This window comes from Xenopus laevis, chromosome 5L (assembly GCF_017654675.1).
Source record: "Xenopus laevis strain J_2021 chromosome 5L, Xenopus_laevis_v10.1, whole genome shotgun sequence".
Taxonomy (NCBI): Eukaryota; Metazoa; Chordata; class Amphibia; order Anura; family Pipidae; genus Xenopus; species Xenopus laevis.
The window spans coordinates 25,051,642-25,067,196 of NC_054379.1; the positions used below are offsets into that span (position 1 = coordinate 25,051,642).

The 15,555-nt window shown below is 40.8% G+C and overlaps 2 protein-coding genes across 4 annotated transcripts; both read right to left on the bottom strand.

Moving 5' to 3' along the window:
* Nucleotides 1–1,938: 1,938 nt before the first annotated feature.
* Nucleotides 1,939–9,603, bottom strand: cnpy3.L (canopy FGF signaling regulator 3 L homeolog). 2 transcript variants are annotated; one of them, XM_018262785.2, is made up of 7 exons: nucleotides 9,461–9,603; nucleotides 8,841–8,936; nucleotides 7,351–7,480; nucleotides 5,515–5,611; nucleotides 5,228–5,350; nucleotides 4,701–4,818; nucleotides 1,939–4,089 (listed from the first exon to the last, which is right to left on the bottom strand). In XM_018262785.2, the coding sequence occupies exons 2-7, from the start codon at nucleotides 8,929–8,931 to the stop codon at nucleotides 3,917–3,919; spliced, it is 732 nt and encodes a 243-aa protein (XP_018118274.1). In that variant the 5' UTR covers nucleotides 8,932–8,936; nucleotides 9,461–9,603; the 3' UTR covers nucleotides 1,939–3,916. The 2 variants fall into 2 exon arrangements, with proteins under 2 accessions (XP_018118274.1, XP_018118275.1); XM_018262786.2 differs by having other exon boundaries at nucleotides 3,320–4,089; nucleotides 8,841–8,932.
* A 1,261-nt stretch (nucleotides 9,604–10,864) lies between these two features.
* Nucleotides 10,865–15,495, bottom strand: LOC108716104. Of its 2 annotated transcripts, XM_041562623.1 has the most exons (4): nucleotides 14,911–15,493; nucleotides 13,770–14,279; nucleotides 12,774–12,824; nucleotides 10,865–11,536 (listed from the first exon to the last, which is right to left on the bottom strand). In XM_041562623.1, exons 1-4 carry the CDS (start codon nucleotides 14,960–14,962, stop codon nucleotides 11,397–11,399), a joined length of 753 nt encoding a protein of 250 aa, XP_041418557.1. In that variant the 5' UTR covers nucleotides 14,963–15,493; the 3' UTR covers nucleotides 10,865–11,396. The 2 variants fall into 2 exon arrangements, with proteins under 2 accessions (XP_041418557.1, XP_041418558.1); XM_041562624.1 differs by lacking the exon at nucleotides 12,774–12,824 and having other exon boundaries at nucleotides 14,911–15,495.
* Nucleotides 15,496–15,555: the final 60 nt, after the last annotated feature.

Sequence of the window (15,555 nt, forward strand, 5' to 3'; positions counted from 1 at the left end):
GTTATTCTGTACTTGGAGTGGTAAAACTGGCTAAAATAAAGGATTATTTGCACAGCAAGAAGTGGTGAAGTGCTTGCCTTTCCTGTGAAATTTTGCTGAATGTTGACATGGCAGTACATTTAAGGAATAGCACCACCTGAAGAGTGTAAGTAGTGCTCCCCATATCTCTTATTAGCCATGGGGGTAGCCATTTATGCTGAAAAAAGAGAAAAGGCACAGGTTACATAGCAGATAAGCTCTGTAATAGAATACAATGATATTCTGCAGAATGCATCTGTTATCTGCTATGTAACCTGCGCCTTGAATGGCTGCACTCATGGCTACACAGCACCCTGCTTATATAAATTATAGTAGTCTTTCTGAAGGAAACACACCAGTTTGACGAGTGCTGGGAAACAGCACATTATATTTTAATTACTTTAAAGCACTTTTTTTTTTGGTGTAATTGTTCCTTTAAGGGTTGGTGCCACCTGCTAGCTGAACTTCGATATTGTCCAACTACTTACATATGAAATAAATCCTTACTTTACATCCTTACATGCCCCGTGACTAATCTCGTCCAAATGCTTTCCTACTGGTAATAATGTAAATCGCTGTCGGGAAAACATATGAGTCTCTTTGGCTTTCCAAGTCGCCCAAACTTGCCTCCCAATGGTATGAAAGCATTTGGAAGTGGTAACAAGGGTTAAGATACTTGAATACACTGTAAACACCATACTAAGGGTTTGTGACACTGGTATGTTCTAGATCTTATACTCTCCTGTCTAACTGACCACTAAACATTCCTCACTGCGTCCTTCGGTGACTCAATCCACAATCGCCAGCTCTTACCCCTTTTGGGAAACTCAGATGGGCCTAACTTGAAAGAAACCATCAAATGTTCTGAAAAGTCCATCAAAGTTCCCTTCTCTTCAGTAAAAATCTCTTTTTCCTTAACAAAGATCTGATTTATTCGGCTACTTTGGTTTGAGCAAAGGCATGTGTGTGCACTCTTCCTCCTGTCCCATGTAGCCACATCAAATGAGACCTGCCTGACTATCTCTGATAAATAAGACCCCTCATTAACAACACCTTTAAATCTTCATTTTCGCGATAGTTCCCCTTTAAATGTTTGTATTGTCACTCAGCATCTCCCCAATTCTTTTTTTATTGGAAGGGAAAGGAAGAGTTGTTTTTTTCTATCCAGGGCTGCCCAGTCAGTGTTTCAAGTGTGGCTCCAAAAGGCATCTAGCAGGGGACTGTACCCTAAAGGTCTGTGTGGGATCAGAAAAGGTCCAGGATGCTTTGTTATACAGATAGCTACAATCTCAGACATAAAGCACAGGAGCACTGCTGTGTATTGGTTGCAGTCAGGGCTGGAAGTAGGGTTAGGTGATCCCACTGGTGACCAATAAAAGGGCAACCACATTTGGGAGTTTTACTTTGAAAACAACAAGTAAGTTGCAGGTAAAACTTAGTCCCTGTGTAGTGTATAATGAAGCAATAGAATTCTTAATGAATCAGATGCAATTTGAGTGTAGGACTGGCCATACCGGGGATGACGTTGACGTAGTGGGCCATCTTAAATATATTGCAATATATGGACAAACAATCCCTGTTTTGTTTAAAGGGTAAGCCAATTTTAGTAGCTTAAGGCACAATATGTTTCAATGTCCTTAATATATTGATAATGGGTTGAGTGCAGAGGATCTCTTGTATTTGTCTAGGCAGAAGAAGAGGCACATACCTAGAGAAGCAATCTCGCAAGGAAGGAAAAAGCAGAGAGCAGCATAGGGGGAGCAATGTGGCATGTGCAGACTAAACGGGGGACTAAGGGGGAGTGGAATAATTGCTTTGGATGCCAATACCACTCGGCCTGGCTCTGGTGAAGTTTAAAGTCCAAAATAATTTTGCTTCAACTGACAGTATATTGGTTTTGGCACAAACTGACATAAAGAATTTGTTTTAAAAGTTTATTGACCATGAAAAATAAACACATTTTAGGCAGAAGATCCAAAAGAACAACGGTACATAGGGCTAGATTTGTGACTTGCAGCCCAACTTGATAGCCAGTTAGGGTGAGACATAGGCTAAAGTATTTTTGGAACGGTGGCTGAATAACTTGTACCAGAATATTTTCCTGTATCTATACCTGTAACATTGCTGTGTGTAGGCTTGGACTGCCGATGGGGTTAACCACTGGGTTACACCACCTACCTGCTCCGCTCTGGTTTCTGAAAGTCTAAAATGGAACCAGGGAGTTGAATGAAGGGCGATGCCGTAAACATTTTCATTGAAAAGGGATTTTGCGTAAACATTAGCCAATATCCGCAGCTCAAATCTAGACCTTTGAGATAATAAGTACCTCACGGTGGTCTAGTTTATTCACTAGAGGCATTGGCCCCACAGAACCTGCGATCCTACTACAGAGAAAACCAGAGAGTTATGTAACCCGGCCATATAGAACTGCCATGAGCCATTATGTAATAAATATATCACCTGATTTTGTAACTTTAGTTTGGTACCATAACATTACATGCTGGCAGTGTCTATACCCTCATCTTTATCTACTTGTCTGTCCTCTATCATTTCATTACTGATTAGTCCATGTATTTACCAGTGTTTTGCCACCTATGAGTTCATGTTCACTTTTGTCCAGTGAGTATAGGACTGTGACATCCTGAAGTATTGAGAGAGAGAGATAGCGAGAGAGATAGCGATATAGACGTAGCGAGAGAAAGATATCGAGAGAGAGATAGCGATATAGACATAGCGAGAGAAAGATAGCGAGAGAGAGATAGCGAGAGAGAGATAGCGAGAGAGAGATAGCGAGAGAGAGATAGCGAGAGAGAGATAGCGGCAAGAGAGTGAGAGAAAGAAAGAGAGAAATAGATCAATAGAGAGAGAGATTTTGATATAGCAAGAGAGAGATAGCAAGAGAGCGTTAGCGAGAGAGATAGCAAGAGAGAGAGAGAGATAACGGGAGAGATAGCGGCAAGAGAGTGAGAGAGAGAGAGAAAGAAAGAGATAACTAGAGAGAGACAGATAGAGAAATAGATCGATAGCGAGAGAGATAGTGATATAGACATAGCGAGAGAGAGATATCGAGAGATAGAAAGAGAGATAACGGGAGAGATAGCGGCAAGAGAGTGAGAGAGAGATAGAGAAAGAAAGAAAGAAAGATAGCGAGAGAGACTAAAAAACAACGAAAGAGAAGTAGGTAGCAGAGCAGAAAATATTAGGGTTAGAGAATATTAGGGTTAGAGAATATTAGGGTTAGGAGAAGATATAGCTGGGTGCCTGTGCAGGAAGGAGCAATTAGGAAGTGCAGGAAAACAGAAAGGATACTATGATTTTACTATGATTTTAGTGTAGGCAACACTATACAGCAAAGATGCAATAGAACTGCAGGTCACACTACTGCAAGAGCATTTAAAATGCTGGAGGAATATTTGGAGATGCAGTTTTGAAACATCTCTAACACAGAAGATTGCCAGTCACTGGTTTTAGATGAAAGTGGAAGCAAACAAGAGACAGGGATAGGGAATGACTGGGAGAGAGCTGTAGGCCCAGACCTGACTTGTGCACAGAGGGCAGAGACATGAGGGAGGATGACAAGCGGTGGGTAGTAGAGGCCACAACTATAGAGAAAAAGACAAGACAGTTAAAATCTGTGTGGAGTGGGTTAGGGAGGCACCATTACAAGCTGTGGGTGGATTCCCACCTCTCCAATATACACTCTGTGTAACAGTATTCAGTAACAGTCCAACCAAATGATGTTTTTGTGCTGCCAAACCAGTCCTTTAAGAGTGAAAGGCCATTGTTCTCCAGATACAAATGTACCAAGTCTGAGCTGCCCTCTCATTACCAGAGAACATGATGAAGCTGAACCGTTACTCTGGTACAAATCTGGAATAAGAAGGGAATAGCCCTGGTCCTATAGCTCCTCTTTAGCTGCCATTGGCTGATCCATCTGTTTTTTCTCTTCCTTAGAGCCAGAATTCTGTTTCTTGCTTTTATTTTTCTTCTCTCCTTGTTTCTTCTGCTTTTTTGTCCCGGTAGAAGGTCCTGTGTCACCTTTTCTACTATCCCCCTGCTCACTCAGGCAACCTGCGGACACCAATGTAAATGAGAAATAGAAGAGCAAGCCCACCCATTTCAGCAAGCAACCTAAAGATAATGGCACTGGAACGTGGAATCACATTATACTCCAGATGCCTTGAAATATCAAATATCCCCGTAGAAAATCAATGTGAAGCAGTGGATTAGGGTTTCCCTCTCTATGAAATACATGGCAGTCACAAGGCTGTCACTTGTTCTCAGTCTCGTATTTCTAACCCCTGCTGCAAGGTACATAATGGTACATCATGGAGATCTATTGCTGAAATAACCTGCAACAGGGGTCAGTACTAGACCCACATCCATTCATTATCACTGTGGATGCAGTTGGATGTATTGTCCAAGCTCTGTACTTGATATTCAATTATATTAATTTGATGCTTCTCCTATTTACTCGCTACACCAAGACTTACCTTGTGTGATAACATGTCCCCACCAGGTAAAATACAAATCATCAGTGGGAAACAAACAAGTGCTGATCTAGAACAACCCTAACCCCAGTGCAATAACTGCCCTTCAGCTTCTCTCACAAACCAACTAATCACATAACCCAACAGACATGAGTCGGGAGAGATGCACAACTGTCAGTCACTATTACTCACTCTGGTCCTGGCCTTTTAGCACATGCCTCGCACAGAGAAATTCTGAAAGGTCCTCATCCTGGTGATTCCTATACCAATCCTCAATGACTTCTTCATAGTTCTCCATCATTACATCACACTGTTCAAGAAATGAAGAGAGAGATCAGAGGAGAATTCAGGTTATAAGAAACAGCTAAAAAGGCACATTTTCTAATTCCACCAAATACCCATTTCCCACTCACCCCTCGCCAAGGGCCCATTTCCCCCCCACCAAGGGCACATTTCCCACCCACCCCCCTCGCCAAGGGACCATATCCCACTCCTCCCCCACACCAAGGGCCCATTTCCCACTCTCCTCTCACCCACCAAGGGCCCATTTCCCACTCCCTCCCACCAAGGGCCCATTTCCCACTCTCCTCTCACCCACCAAGGGCCCATTTCCCACTCCCTCCCACCAAGGGCCCATTTCCCACTCCCCCCCCACCAAGGGCCCATTTCCCACTCCCTCTACTACATTAGCTATCTGCCTTTAACTCTGAAGCCAATACCTGCTTCTTCATATCTGCCACTTCAGCAGAGGTCTCATTCCAGAGCTCATAAGGAATATCCATCACAACCTTCACCCCTTTATGGACCAAATGGTGCAGAGTTTGAAATGTCTCTGACATCCCCTGAAATCAGGAAGAGGAAAAACATCACCTGAGCTGCATTTACAAATACAAATGTAACAATGGTGTGGCAGATGTACACTTGGCCTTGTAGATACTACTGTAGGAATGGTGTGGGGATGTACCACGAGACAGTCACCTGACCAGGACAAGGACAATACATATACCTTGGCAAAGCGGTTGCTGCCAGTACGCTCCTTGTGTAGATTGTATTCCAGAAGTCGTGAACAAAGGCCCTCTGTGACTTCAATCAGGCGGATATCCCTATGAAAAGGACAAAGTCAATGACAGTCAGCGAATGGCAGTCACACCAAGCACTTATTGCAGGATAACACGTTAGATTGTGCACATTTCTTCTACACTCAATAGAATTGTTATCCTTTCCCTCAATGCAGCCAGTCATGGAATTCACTGGACAAAACAGTCTCTATTTTCACTTGCTCTATTGATAGAGGCAACAGGTGGATATTATATTATATATATTATTATATGTACTTGAAATGCCAGAGGCGATGTTGAATATCAGTTTGGACCCGAGTAAGCCCTAGGATATGGTACCCATCAGTGGTGGGCCAAGGTACCCATCAGTGGTGGTTGCCTAGGGCACCCAAGTTAGGTGAAGTAAGGCCAGGCACATTGCCCCCCTCTATCCCTGTGCAAGCACAAATGGTCGTATGTGAATGAGCACGCATCTGCAGACAGGCTGAAAATTGGACAAGACCATAAAAAAAATAAATAAAGAGCGGTGGTGGACGCAAGGTCTGGACTAGGGGTGGGTGAAAGAAGAGGTACATGCCTAGCACCTGCCCCCCCAACTGTTGCGCCCTAGGCACGTGTCTCTTCTGCCTTCCCCTAGTTCTGGCCCTAGTGCACATTCATTTATGAGGATACAGAAAACTATTGAAGGTATGCAATAGTAGGTTAGGTTGAAAACAGTAAGTTCAGCCTTTTTTCCAAGTGAAACCTGCCTCATATCTGAAGTCCCTTCAATTTGCCTCAGTGTGGTAAAAAAAATCCTTCCTGACTCCATAATGGGCAATCAGACCAGAGTTAATTTTACTAACCTACTATTCCAAGGTATCTGAACCTTCCTGATACCTATCTAATGTATCTGCCAGTACAGCTGCTTCAGGAAGAAAGTTCCACAATTTCCCAACTCCCTTTCGTAACAACCCTTTTCTCTCCTTAACATGAAATCTCCTTTCCTCTAAAGTGATTGCCCCCCTCTGCTGGGAGGATCTACTGATGAATAAAGCTTCCCCTTATAAATATAGGACTGTATTTGGTGGACTGTTGCTTCAGCTAAATTTATGTCAACAGTTAAATGTCTGTAAGTACCCCAAGGTAAGTCTTTCTCCATCGGTGATATGCCTACCTTAAGGTTCAAGAAGTTGCGTATGTTTCAATCCAAAGTACATTTATTAGAAATGAATATCATCTGCCATCAAAAATCCCACTGCAAAGATGCCACATTAATTTGGAAATGCATATACTTGAGACAAAGCCTCACCCACTTGATTTTAAAGCACAGCCAGTGCACTAAATGCAAATTTTATGAGCAATACTTCCCAGAATGACTTCTGCTTTTGCATACTAAAGTGGAATGTCTCTTTTCAGCCAAAATTATGGATCCACTTCCCTGGCTCTACATGTGTTGATTGGGGAGAAACCCTGCACTGATGAGCCCCAATAAGGGTGAATCTGTCTGCAACTGGGAACCCAATCAGCATACTGCCTTGGCTATGAATAAATCCCAGTGGATGAGGCTCAGCATGTAAATGGAAACTTTAGAAGGAATCCAAGGCTTTCTTCTCAGAATTCCTTCTGTTTTGCATAAAAAAACCCCCGTCTCTCCTCATTTTTAGTCCATTTGTATAGACATATACAAGTAGAATGTGACTTATTTTTATTTTGCTCTGTTTAGAGCAAAAAATATACATTCCCAGAAACAGCAGGCAATTACAGATGGGGTACCCACATGCCAAATAATTTGTTATACTTACGAAGTGGTATATTTAATCTTCTTTTTCTTCTTATCATCTTCCAAAAAACCATAGCGAGTATCAATCAGCTCTCGGGTGCGCGAGGTCTCATCGAAGGAAGACTTCAGCTCCAAAGCCACGTACTTACACACTGCAGGAGACAAAGGACAGCACCATCAGGCCTCACACAGACACAACCAGGAAGTATTGGTTAGGGATGAAATGAAACATATAGTAGAAAGACTTGTGTTAGATAAGGAACATTGCTCTACACAGAGAATGGTGAGATCTCAAACATGTAGTTCATGGCAGTCAAGCAAAGACAGGAGCTGGAGGCAATTTGCTCAGAAGAACGGACAGCTTTACGCATGAGAAAATAAAGGGTTTCCTTCATGATTAACACAAAAGACTGCAAGCAGCCATTTAAGTCATTTTTTTAGTATGTTCAAGAATGGTTAGTTATTAGTAACCTCTCAATTGATCTAAATTGTTTATAGTTTTTAAAAATTATTTACTTGTCTCTTCCCAGATTTCAAAGGTGGGTCACTGACCCCGGCAGCCAAAAACCTATTGCTCGGCGAGGCTACAATTTTATTGTTACTTTTTATCATGTACCTCTCTATTCAGCCATTTGCTATTCATATCCCAGTCTCTCATTCAAACCACTGCCTGGTTTGGACCCTAGCAACCCGGAAGCTGACAAAATTTCAAAATGGGGAGCTTAAGAACAAAAAGCTAAATAATTAAAAACAAATAATATGAAATGAATTTGAAATCCTTTCAAAAAGTACGGGTAAGCAAATTTTAGAACGGAACATTTTCTTTGTTTTTTTTGTTTTAGGATTGCAGTGCTCTGTGATGCCTAAATGCTTAATTTAGGTACATCAAACAGAAAAGAAATGGGTTTTGTCTGATCGCTCAGGTTTTCCTTCATGTTCCACATCTTCCAGATTCTATCAGGCCTATGTAAACTTCTGAGCATAACTGTGTCTTTGAAAGACAACATTAACATCCCCAGCTATAGCCCACATATTATCCCCATATATAAAATCCCTTCCACAACATCAATATCCCAAGCTATAGAGCCCACTCGCTGCAATATCCTACCCCCTCGATATTATCCCCATATATAGAATCCTTTGCTTAATATCAATATCCCCACCTATAGAGCCCACTCGCTGCAATATCCTCCCCCCCCTCTATATTATCCCCATATTTAGAATCCTTTGCTTAACATCAATATCCCCAGCTATAAAGCCCACTCGTTGTAATATCCTCCCCCCCTCTATATTATCCCCATATATAGAATCCTTTGCTTAACATCAATATCCCCAGCTATAGATATCCTCAGCCCCACCTCTATTATTATCAGCCCCCTCTATATTATCCACAGCTATACTGTAACATCCATATATTTTATACACAAACACACACAAATATATACCTGTAATATCTGCACATGTATAAACCCCTTATGTCAATGTATAGACACAATATAATGGCACACGTACCTTCACACTTGCTAGGCAGATGCACCCACTCACTGTCACCTGGCTCAGCACATCCGGCCCAAAGTGGCAACAGGAGGAAGAGGAACCACATTCTGTCTGGGGAAGTGAAATTACAGTTACTTGACAGAAACCTACAGGCAAATGAATTAAAAACACCCAATCCAGTCCCAGTAACAGGAGAGAGGCCAATGATATTCCTTCCATACAATGTCTGATTGCAGAGTGCAAGTGAGTAACTGGGAGTAGATGAGGCCAGTGCTACTAATGTGTCAGTGAGGAAGAAGACAGAATGTTAGTGGGGGTTAGAGTGTTACTAAGGCTAGATGGGCTCATAGCTGGAGTAGTAAGATGGAGGAGGGCAGAATATATATAAGTGGTACTAATATATGCTGGTAGGGGCTACAGACAGATGGGTAATTAAAATATTTGCACTGGGGGAGGGGGTGCTGGCGTCTGACAGGTTGACTCCCGTAACAAAACGCTATAGAGGGGTAGAAGGCAGAAGAGGCACAGGGCGGGCGGGCTCGACAAAGGTAGATGGTAAGGAAGGGAGGTAGATGATAGTGCGACTCCAGGGGGCAGGTTGGGAACACGAGAGGAGAAGAGATGGAGCTTTTTACCTTCCACAGTGACTTCCGCTTTGGCAAAGGCTAATTTCTCTTCTCTGCAGGGACCTTAATGACATCACGGTCATGTGACCGTTGTACGTGATTCTAGAGGAGAGCGTTATAATCCGGAAGCCAATCATCGAAATGTATCTGTGTCTCTCCCTCCCCTCTGTCAGCCCTCAGTTACGTGTCTATACCTCCATGCCCTCCCCTAACAGCTGTCATACCCCCCTGTATCTAAATATTGTAAATATTCACAGCACTGTCCTCCTTTATACTCTTCCTTAACCACTTCACCTGCTTTATAGTCAGTCCTCCTCCAGTGGTGACACTCTAGCGCCAGTATAAAACACAAGTCCAGTGATATGTTGTGACAGGGTAGATAGAGCAATACTGAGCTCCAGTGTACTACAACTGATTTGAATTCTGAATTAAAGTTTTTAAATAATTCTTTCAAGTCGGGGGTACCCCATCTAAAAACAAATGCTCTGTAAGGCTACTCATTTATTGTTATTGCTACTTTTTATTACTCATCTTTTTATTCAGGTCCTCTCCTATTAATATTCCAGTCCCTTATTAAAATCAATGCAAGGTTGCTGGGGTAATTTGGACCCTAGCAACCAGATTGTTTTAATTGCAAACTGGAGAGCTGCTGAATAAAAGCTAAATAACTCAAAAACGAAACTACAAATAAAAAATGAAAACCAATTACAAAATGTCAGAATATCACGACATCAGTGATCCAGATGCAGTGGCTCAGGAGCAACATGTTGCTCTCCAACCCCTTGGATGTTGCTCCCAGTGGCCTCAAAGCAGGTGCTTATTTTGAATTCCAGGCTTGGAGGTATTGGTTGTATTGGTTGTATAAAAACCAGGTGTACTGACAAATAGAGCCTCCTGTAGGCTGCCAGTCCACATAGGGGCCACCAAATAGCCAATCACAACCCTTATTTGGCACCCCAGGAAGTTTTTGCATGCCTGTGTTGCTCCCCAACTCTTTTTATTTTTTAATGTGGCTCACGGGTAAAAAAGGTTAGGGACCCCTGCTCTACATCATACTAAGGGGCAGATTTATCAAGGGTCAAATTTCGAAGTAATGGAAGTTTTCTTGAACTCCCATAACTTCGAAATTCAAATTAAGAAAGACTAATATAAAATTATTAAAAAAATCTACGTTTTTTTTCTTGGATGAATAGGTGAGTTTTCGATCAAATTCGAATCATACGAATCAAAGTAACAGAGCATTCGATCAAATGATTTGATTTTTCTAAGTCCACCAATTGACTCCAAATAGGTTCTAGGCGGTCCCCCATAGGCTAAAACAGCAATTCAGCAGGTTTTAGATGGTCGAAGTCGAATTTTTAAAGAGAAAGTACATCATCAATTTTGATTTTTCAAATTCGAATAAAATTTGGACTATTCCTAGTCGAAATACACAAAAATTAGCTTGAAATCGACATTTTTTTAATTTGAATTTTCACTTTGACCTTTGATAAAGGAGAACAAATCCTTTTAATATTCCTTGATCCAAAACAGGGGTGTAAGAGGTTCCTTAAGACAAGGGGTTTCCTAAATAGTGTGGCTAATACAAAAGTGCTTTTTTTTTTATAGCTACCCTTTTGTGAAGCTGATGTGAACCTTTGACCAAATGGTGGCCCTTGAAAGGGTATTTAAGCAGGTTTTAAGAGTTCCACAAGCAGTGTTAGTGGATGTCCCCACACCATAGATGCCTGTGTGTTAGTCCCTGAGATGGGTAAGTGGAGTGAACGCACAGTTTGGGTGCCTGTGCCTAAATGACAACCTGAGGGCTCCACAGGTTGGTGATCATTTCTCAGAAATGTGATTGTACAATAACATTTATTTTAGAAATACGTTTGAATTTGTTTTTAATTTTCACAATAAATTCCATTCATGTCTGTTTATCCTTAATCATAACATCTGCAGCCATCTAAGAATAGGATCTCTGCCTCTCCAGTCCTCCTTCTTCCAGAATGGCAACACTCGTCATAAGTAAATCAAAAGTCAGGAGCTTCCAGACAATCAGTCGCAAGGTCAGTACAGACACACAGGTAAATCTGTGTTGGTTGCCTAGGAAACAACATAAAGACAGCTTTGTAATTGGTCCAAGTCATGGGCCTTTAAGTTTACATATATTTTAGAAAGCCTATACCTTTGTGGTTAGATCAGTTAAACAACAAAAAGCAGGAATATCTGGCCTTATTAGTGGGCACAATATAACGATATATATAGGGCAAGCTGTATTGGAATGTCTGGCCCTGGTAGAAAGCAATGTATAGAATTAGCCATAGTAGAAAGGAAGTCTGGTGTTGTGGAAAGACACAATATAGGACACACTGTATAGGAAATTCTGACCTTAAAAAAATGTGGAGGAATTTTCTGTCCTTGGATAGAAGTGCTGTTTAGAAATAGTTGGCTTTGATATCTGACATTGGAAACAATAACTATATAGATGTACAGTATTTGATATTTTTGAATTTTCAATAAAATTTGACTTTACTGCACATGTGCAATCAAAGTCTACACTTTTTTCCCACAAAAAAAGTAGAACCAGACCAGGGGGAAAAACTAATTCCTAGGTGTTGGGGCTGCATAATATATGGCACCCCCCTCCCCCAATTAATTTGTGTTTTCTTGACCTTTAATTCAGAAAATCGAAATTTATTAATAAAATTTAATTTTTAAAACTCGGATGAATTAAACAGACCTGAAAGCTCAAATCGAATTCGATTAAAATTTCGTTAATTTTTGGAAGCAGAAATTTGTTTTCGAAAATTTCGGTGCATGCGCAGTTGTTCGGGACCGGAGAAATTACTCCAACTGCACATGCGACAAAAACGAAAGTCTGCTTCGATGTTTAACCAAGAAAATAAGATGGCTGCCGTGAACTGTGGGGGACAGAATCTGCACTGAGGGATAAGTAAAAAGTTACGGGCATTTGCCCCGGGGATCATCTAGGCTGGGGGGTGAGGAGGGAGGGGGTCTACAAAGGGTAGGGGGTAGGGGTTTTATATGTTACAGGTTTGTTTCTCCTTTAATAAAGACTTTGCCATTTTTAAAGTTTAATTTGTCTTGGTGGTTTTTTTTTCAATGTATGCTAACAATTTTTGTTATAAAAATAATTTGATGTTACTGGTCTTTTAAGAGTTACAAGAATGGAACACTCTATAAGATGCTATCAGTTACTTTTACATGTGAACTGTTCCTTTAATTTGTATTGAAAGTGGTGTTTCCCATTTTATATTATAAAGTGTTGCCTTTAAACCATCCTATTTGTGTGAAAAGAGAATGGAAGAGACAAACTAACCCAGTTCCTCAGAATGTCTCTCTTCATGGCACGACTTCCCTTCCACTTCTCCTGTATGCAGTGCAAGGGAACAGAGTTACTGCAGGGACATTGTTGATATGGTTGCACCAGGTCTCATATGGTAGGTATGGTACTTCACCAGAAAACAATTTTTTATAATAAAAGTAAAAATAATGCTAAGCAGTTTGGGGACATTTCTTCTTAAAGGGGTGGTTCACCTTTAAGCTGACTTTTAGTATGTTATACAATGGCCAATTGTTAGCAACTTTTCAATTGGTCTTCACTATTTATTGTATTTTGTATAGTTTTTTAATTATTTGCTTCTTTTTTTTCTTTCCAGCTTTCAAATGGGGTCACTGACCCCCTAAACATTGTTATTGCTAATTTTTATTACTGATATTTCTATTCAGACCCTCTATTATACATATAGAGAGATATCATCTAACTCCATGTCATTAGGGGGATAATAACCCAATCCTGGATTGTTTAAAGATAAATTCCTACCTATATTAAGGCAAGGGTGTTTGGCAAATTTTTGTGCACACCTGTGCTACCTGCCACTGACGTGAATTATGGCATGCATGATTTTGGGCCAAAATGAACCTCTCCAAAGTTGCATGGGCAGTAACTGTTGTTACTCTGACTAAAGAGAAAATTACTGGTGTGCCTTGAGCCTATATTGTAACATAAAAAATAATCAGAAAAATGCATTAGGGTGATAATCATCTACTCTTAGCAATTGGCTTTTGCTGCCCTGTACTCTCACCAAATCTGTTCTTATGTGAGTGATGAATCTACATTGCTCATACAAAAAGTTGGGCTGGATGAACTCATGTTTTAAGAACCAGGGAAATTGCTTTCATTCCCCTGATGATTGCGATAACTAACATTTGTATTTCATGACAGTTTCCATATAAACTGGAACGTGTCTCTATCCTGCAGAATTCTAGCGACAGTTTGAGATATTATAATAATACAGTCCTAGAGATTTGTTACCTTGGATTTCAAAGCTCTTTTGGTGCCACACATTCCTTGTGCCAGCATCTGCAACAAGACATGTTATAGAGCCCCAGTCTTTAAGCTCCTCTGTGGGAAGAGATAGAATGGCATAGGCTCCAAGGTTCTCATACTGGGGTGGCAGAGGCAGAGGACTCTGATGCTCTTCATGAGCAGGAGGATCAATGAAGCTGCTTTTGGACCAATCAGTCACACTGGACACATTCCTTTTGGATCGAGAAGCAACAATGTGGGTGCCGGAGGAGAAACTGACAGCATTGTTACTTGAGGGCACATTTTTATGGAGTTTTGTTATCGCTATGATTGATAGGTGATCAGCGATTCCTGGTGAATAATAGGTCCCCAATTCAGTGCCATTGCCATTTGAAAACCAGATGCTTATCTCATCTCCATATGTCTCTGGAACCAGGCAAAGAAGCTGGGTCTGACCTTTGCTCCTCACACTCCAGATTGATGGCTTGGCAGTTGGGATGATAGACGCCCCATAGCCTAGAGATGAAGAAGATCCAAAGATCTGTTTAAGATATTGGAGTATAGTTTCTTATCATTGTTTTTTATACAGCACCAATACATTGCACAGAACTTATTACTAATACAACAGTCCCTGCCCCAAAGGAGTCTACGTTTCTTACCCAATGGACACATACTAGAGGCACATTTATGAAGGGCCGAATTTCAAATTCATGTGAGTTTTTTTTAAACTCCACTAAACTCCCATCAATTTGAAATTCAAGAAAAGTATTTTTAGAATCGAATTTTTTAAACTTGAACGAATTTAAACGACCCAAAAACTCAAATCGAATTTGATAAAAACTTGATTCAAATTTGATGCGAATTATAAAAACTCAATTCATATTTTAAAGACTCGGTTCGAATTTTAAAAACTTGATTTGAGTTTTTTCTCTGAAAAAAAATTTGAAGGTCGGGAAGGCGACAAACTTTACCAAATTGATCCCTGGACCTCTCCTATTGATTTATACAGTTCAGTTTTATTTTTCGGTTTCATGTGATAGTCATGGGGGAAATCCAGAGGAGGTAGGGAAAAAACATGGGAAAAAAATCATGTCTACAGAACTCAGTGGTCCTGCTGAGCTACATTACTGCCGTACTACTTACTTACTTGTATGTGAAAGGGTTGCTATCAGCAGCAGGGTTTGAGATAAATTGGTCATTTTTGTAGAACAACATGAGAGGCGTCTGTGTCCACTGCAGAAAGATGTTTCCCCTCAGCTGCTACATCAGTAATAAGTTTGTGTCTTTGTTACTCCCCCTTCCTCTGCCAGTACTGCCGTTACCCCGCAAAGAGCTGGGGAGCCACCTGCTTCCTCTAATGCAAGAAGCAAAACTTTCCCGGCAAATAGATACCGAAGTTATTCTCAAAGAAAGCAATGATTTTTTTTTATATGAACTGAAATAATTACCTGGCAGCAACCAATAACACTATTTGTTTTTTAAATACATGACACATTATTGGATTTATATCTATTAAACCAAAAACACTTTAGTACTTAAAACATTCACGCGGATTCTCATATTTTCATATGCTGTACACAGGCATATCGAATGTGGGTACTGGGCATTGGGTACTGAGAGACAGGTTTGAATTTTTAAATAGGCAACAATAAAGCACACATTGGTGGTTGCACTTCTGGGCACACATAGAGCACATGCAATAGAATGTACCAGCCTCTCAACCACAGGATGTACCCAGAGAATACAAGTGCAATGGATTTAATAAACATTTTTAGTAAATCAACCTGAAACG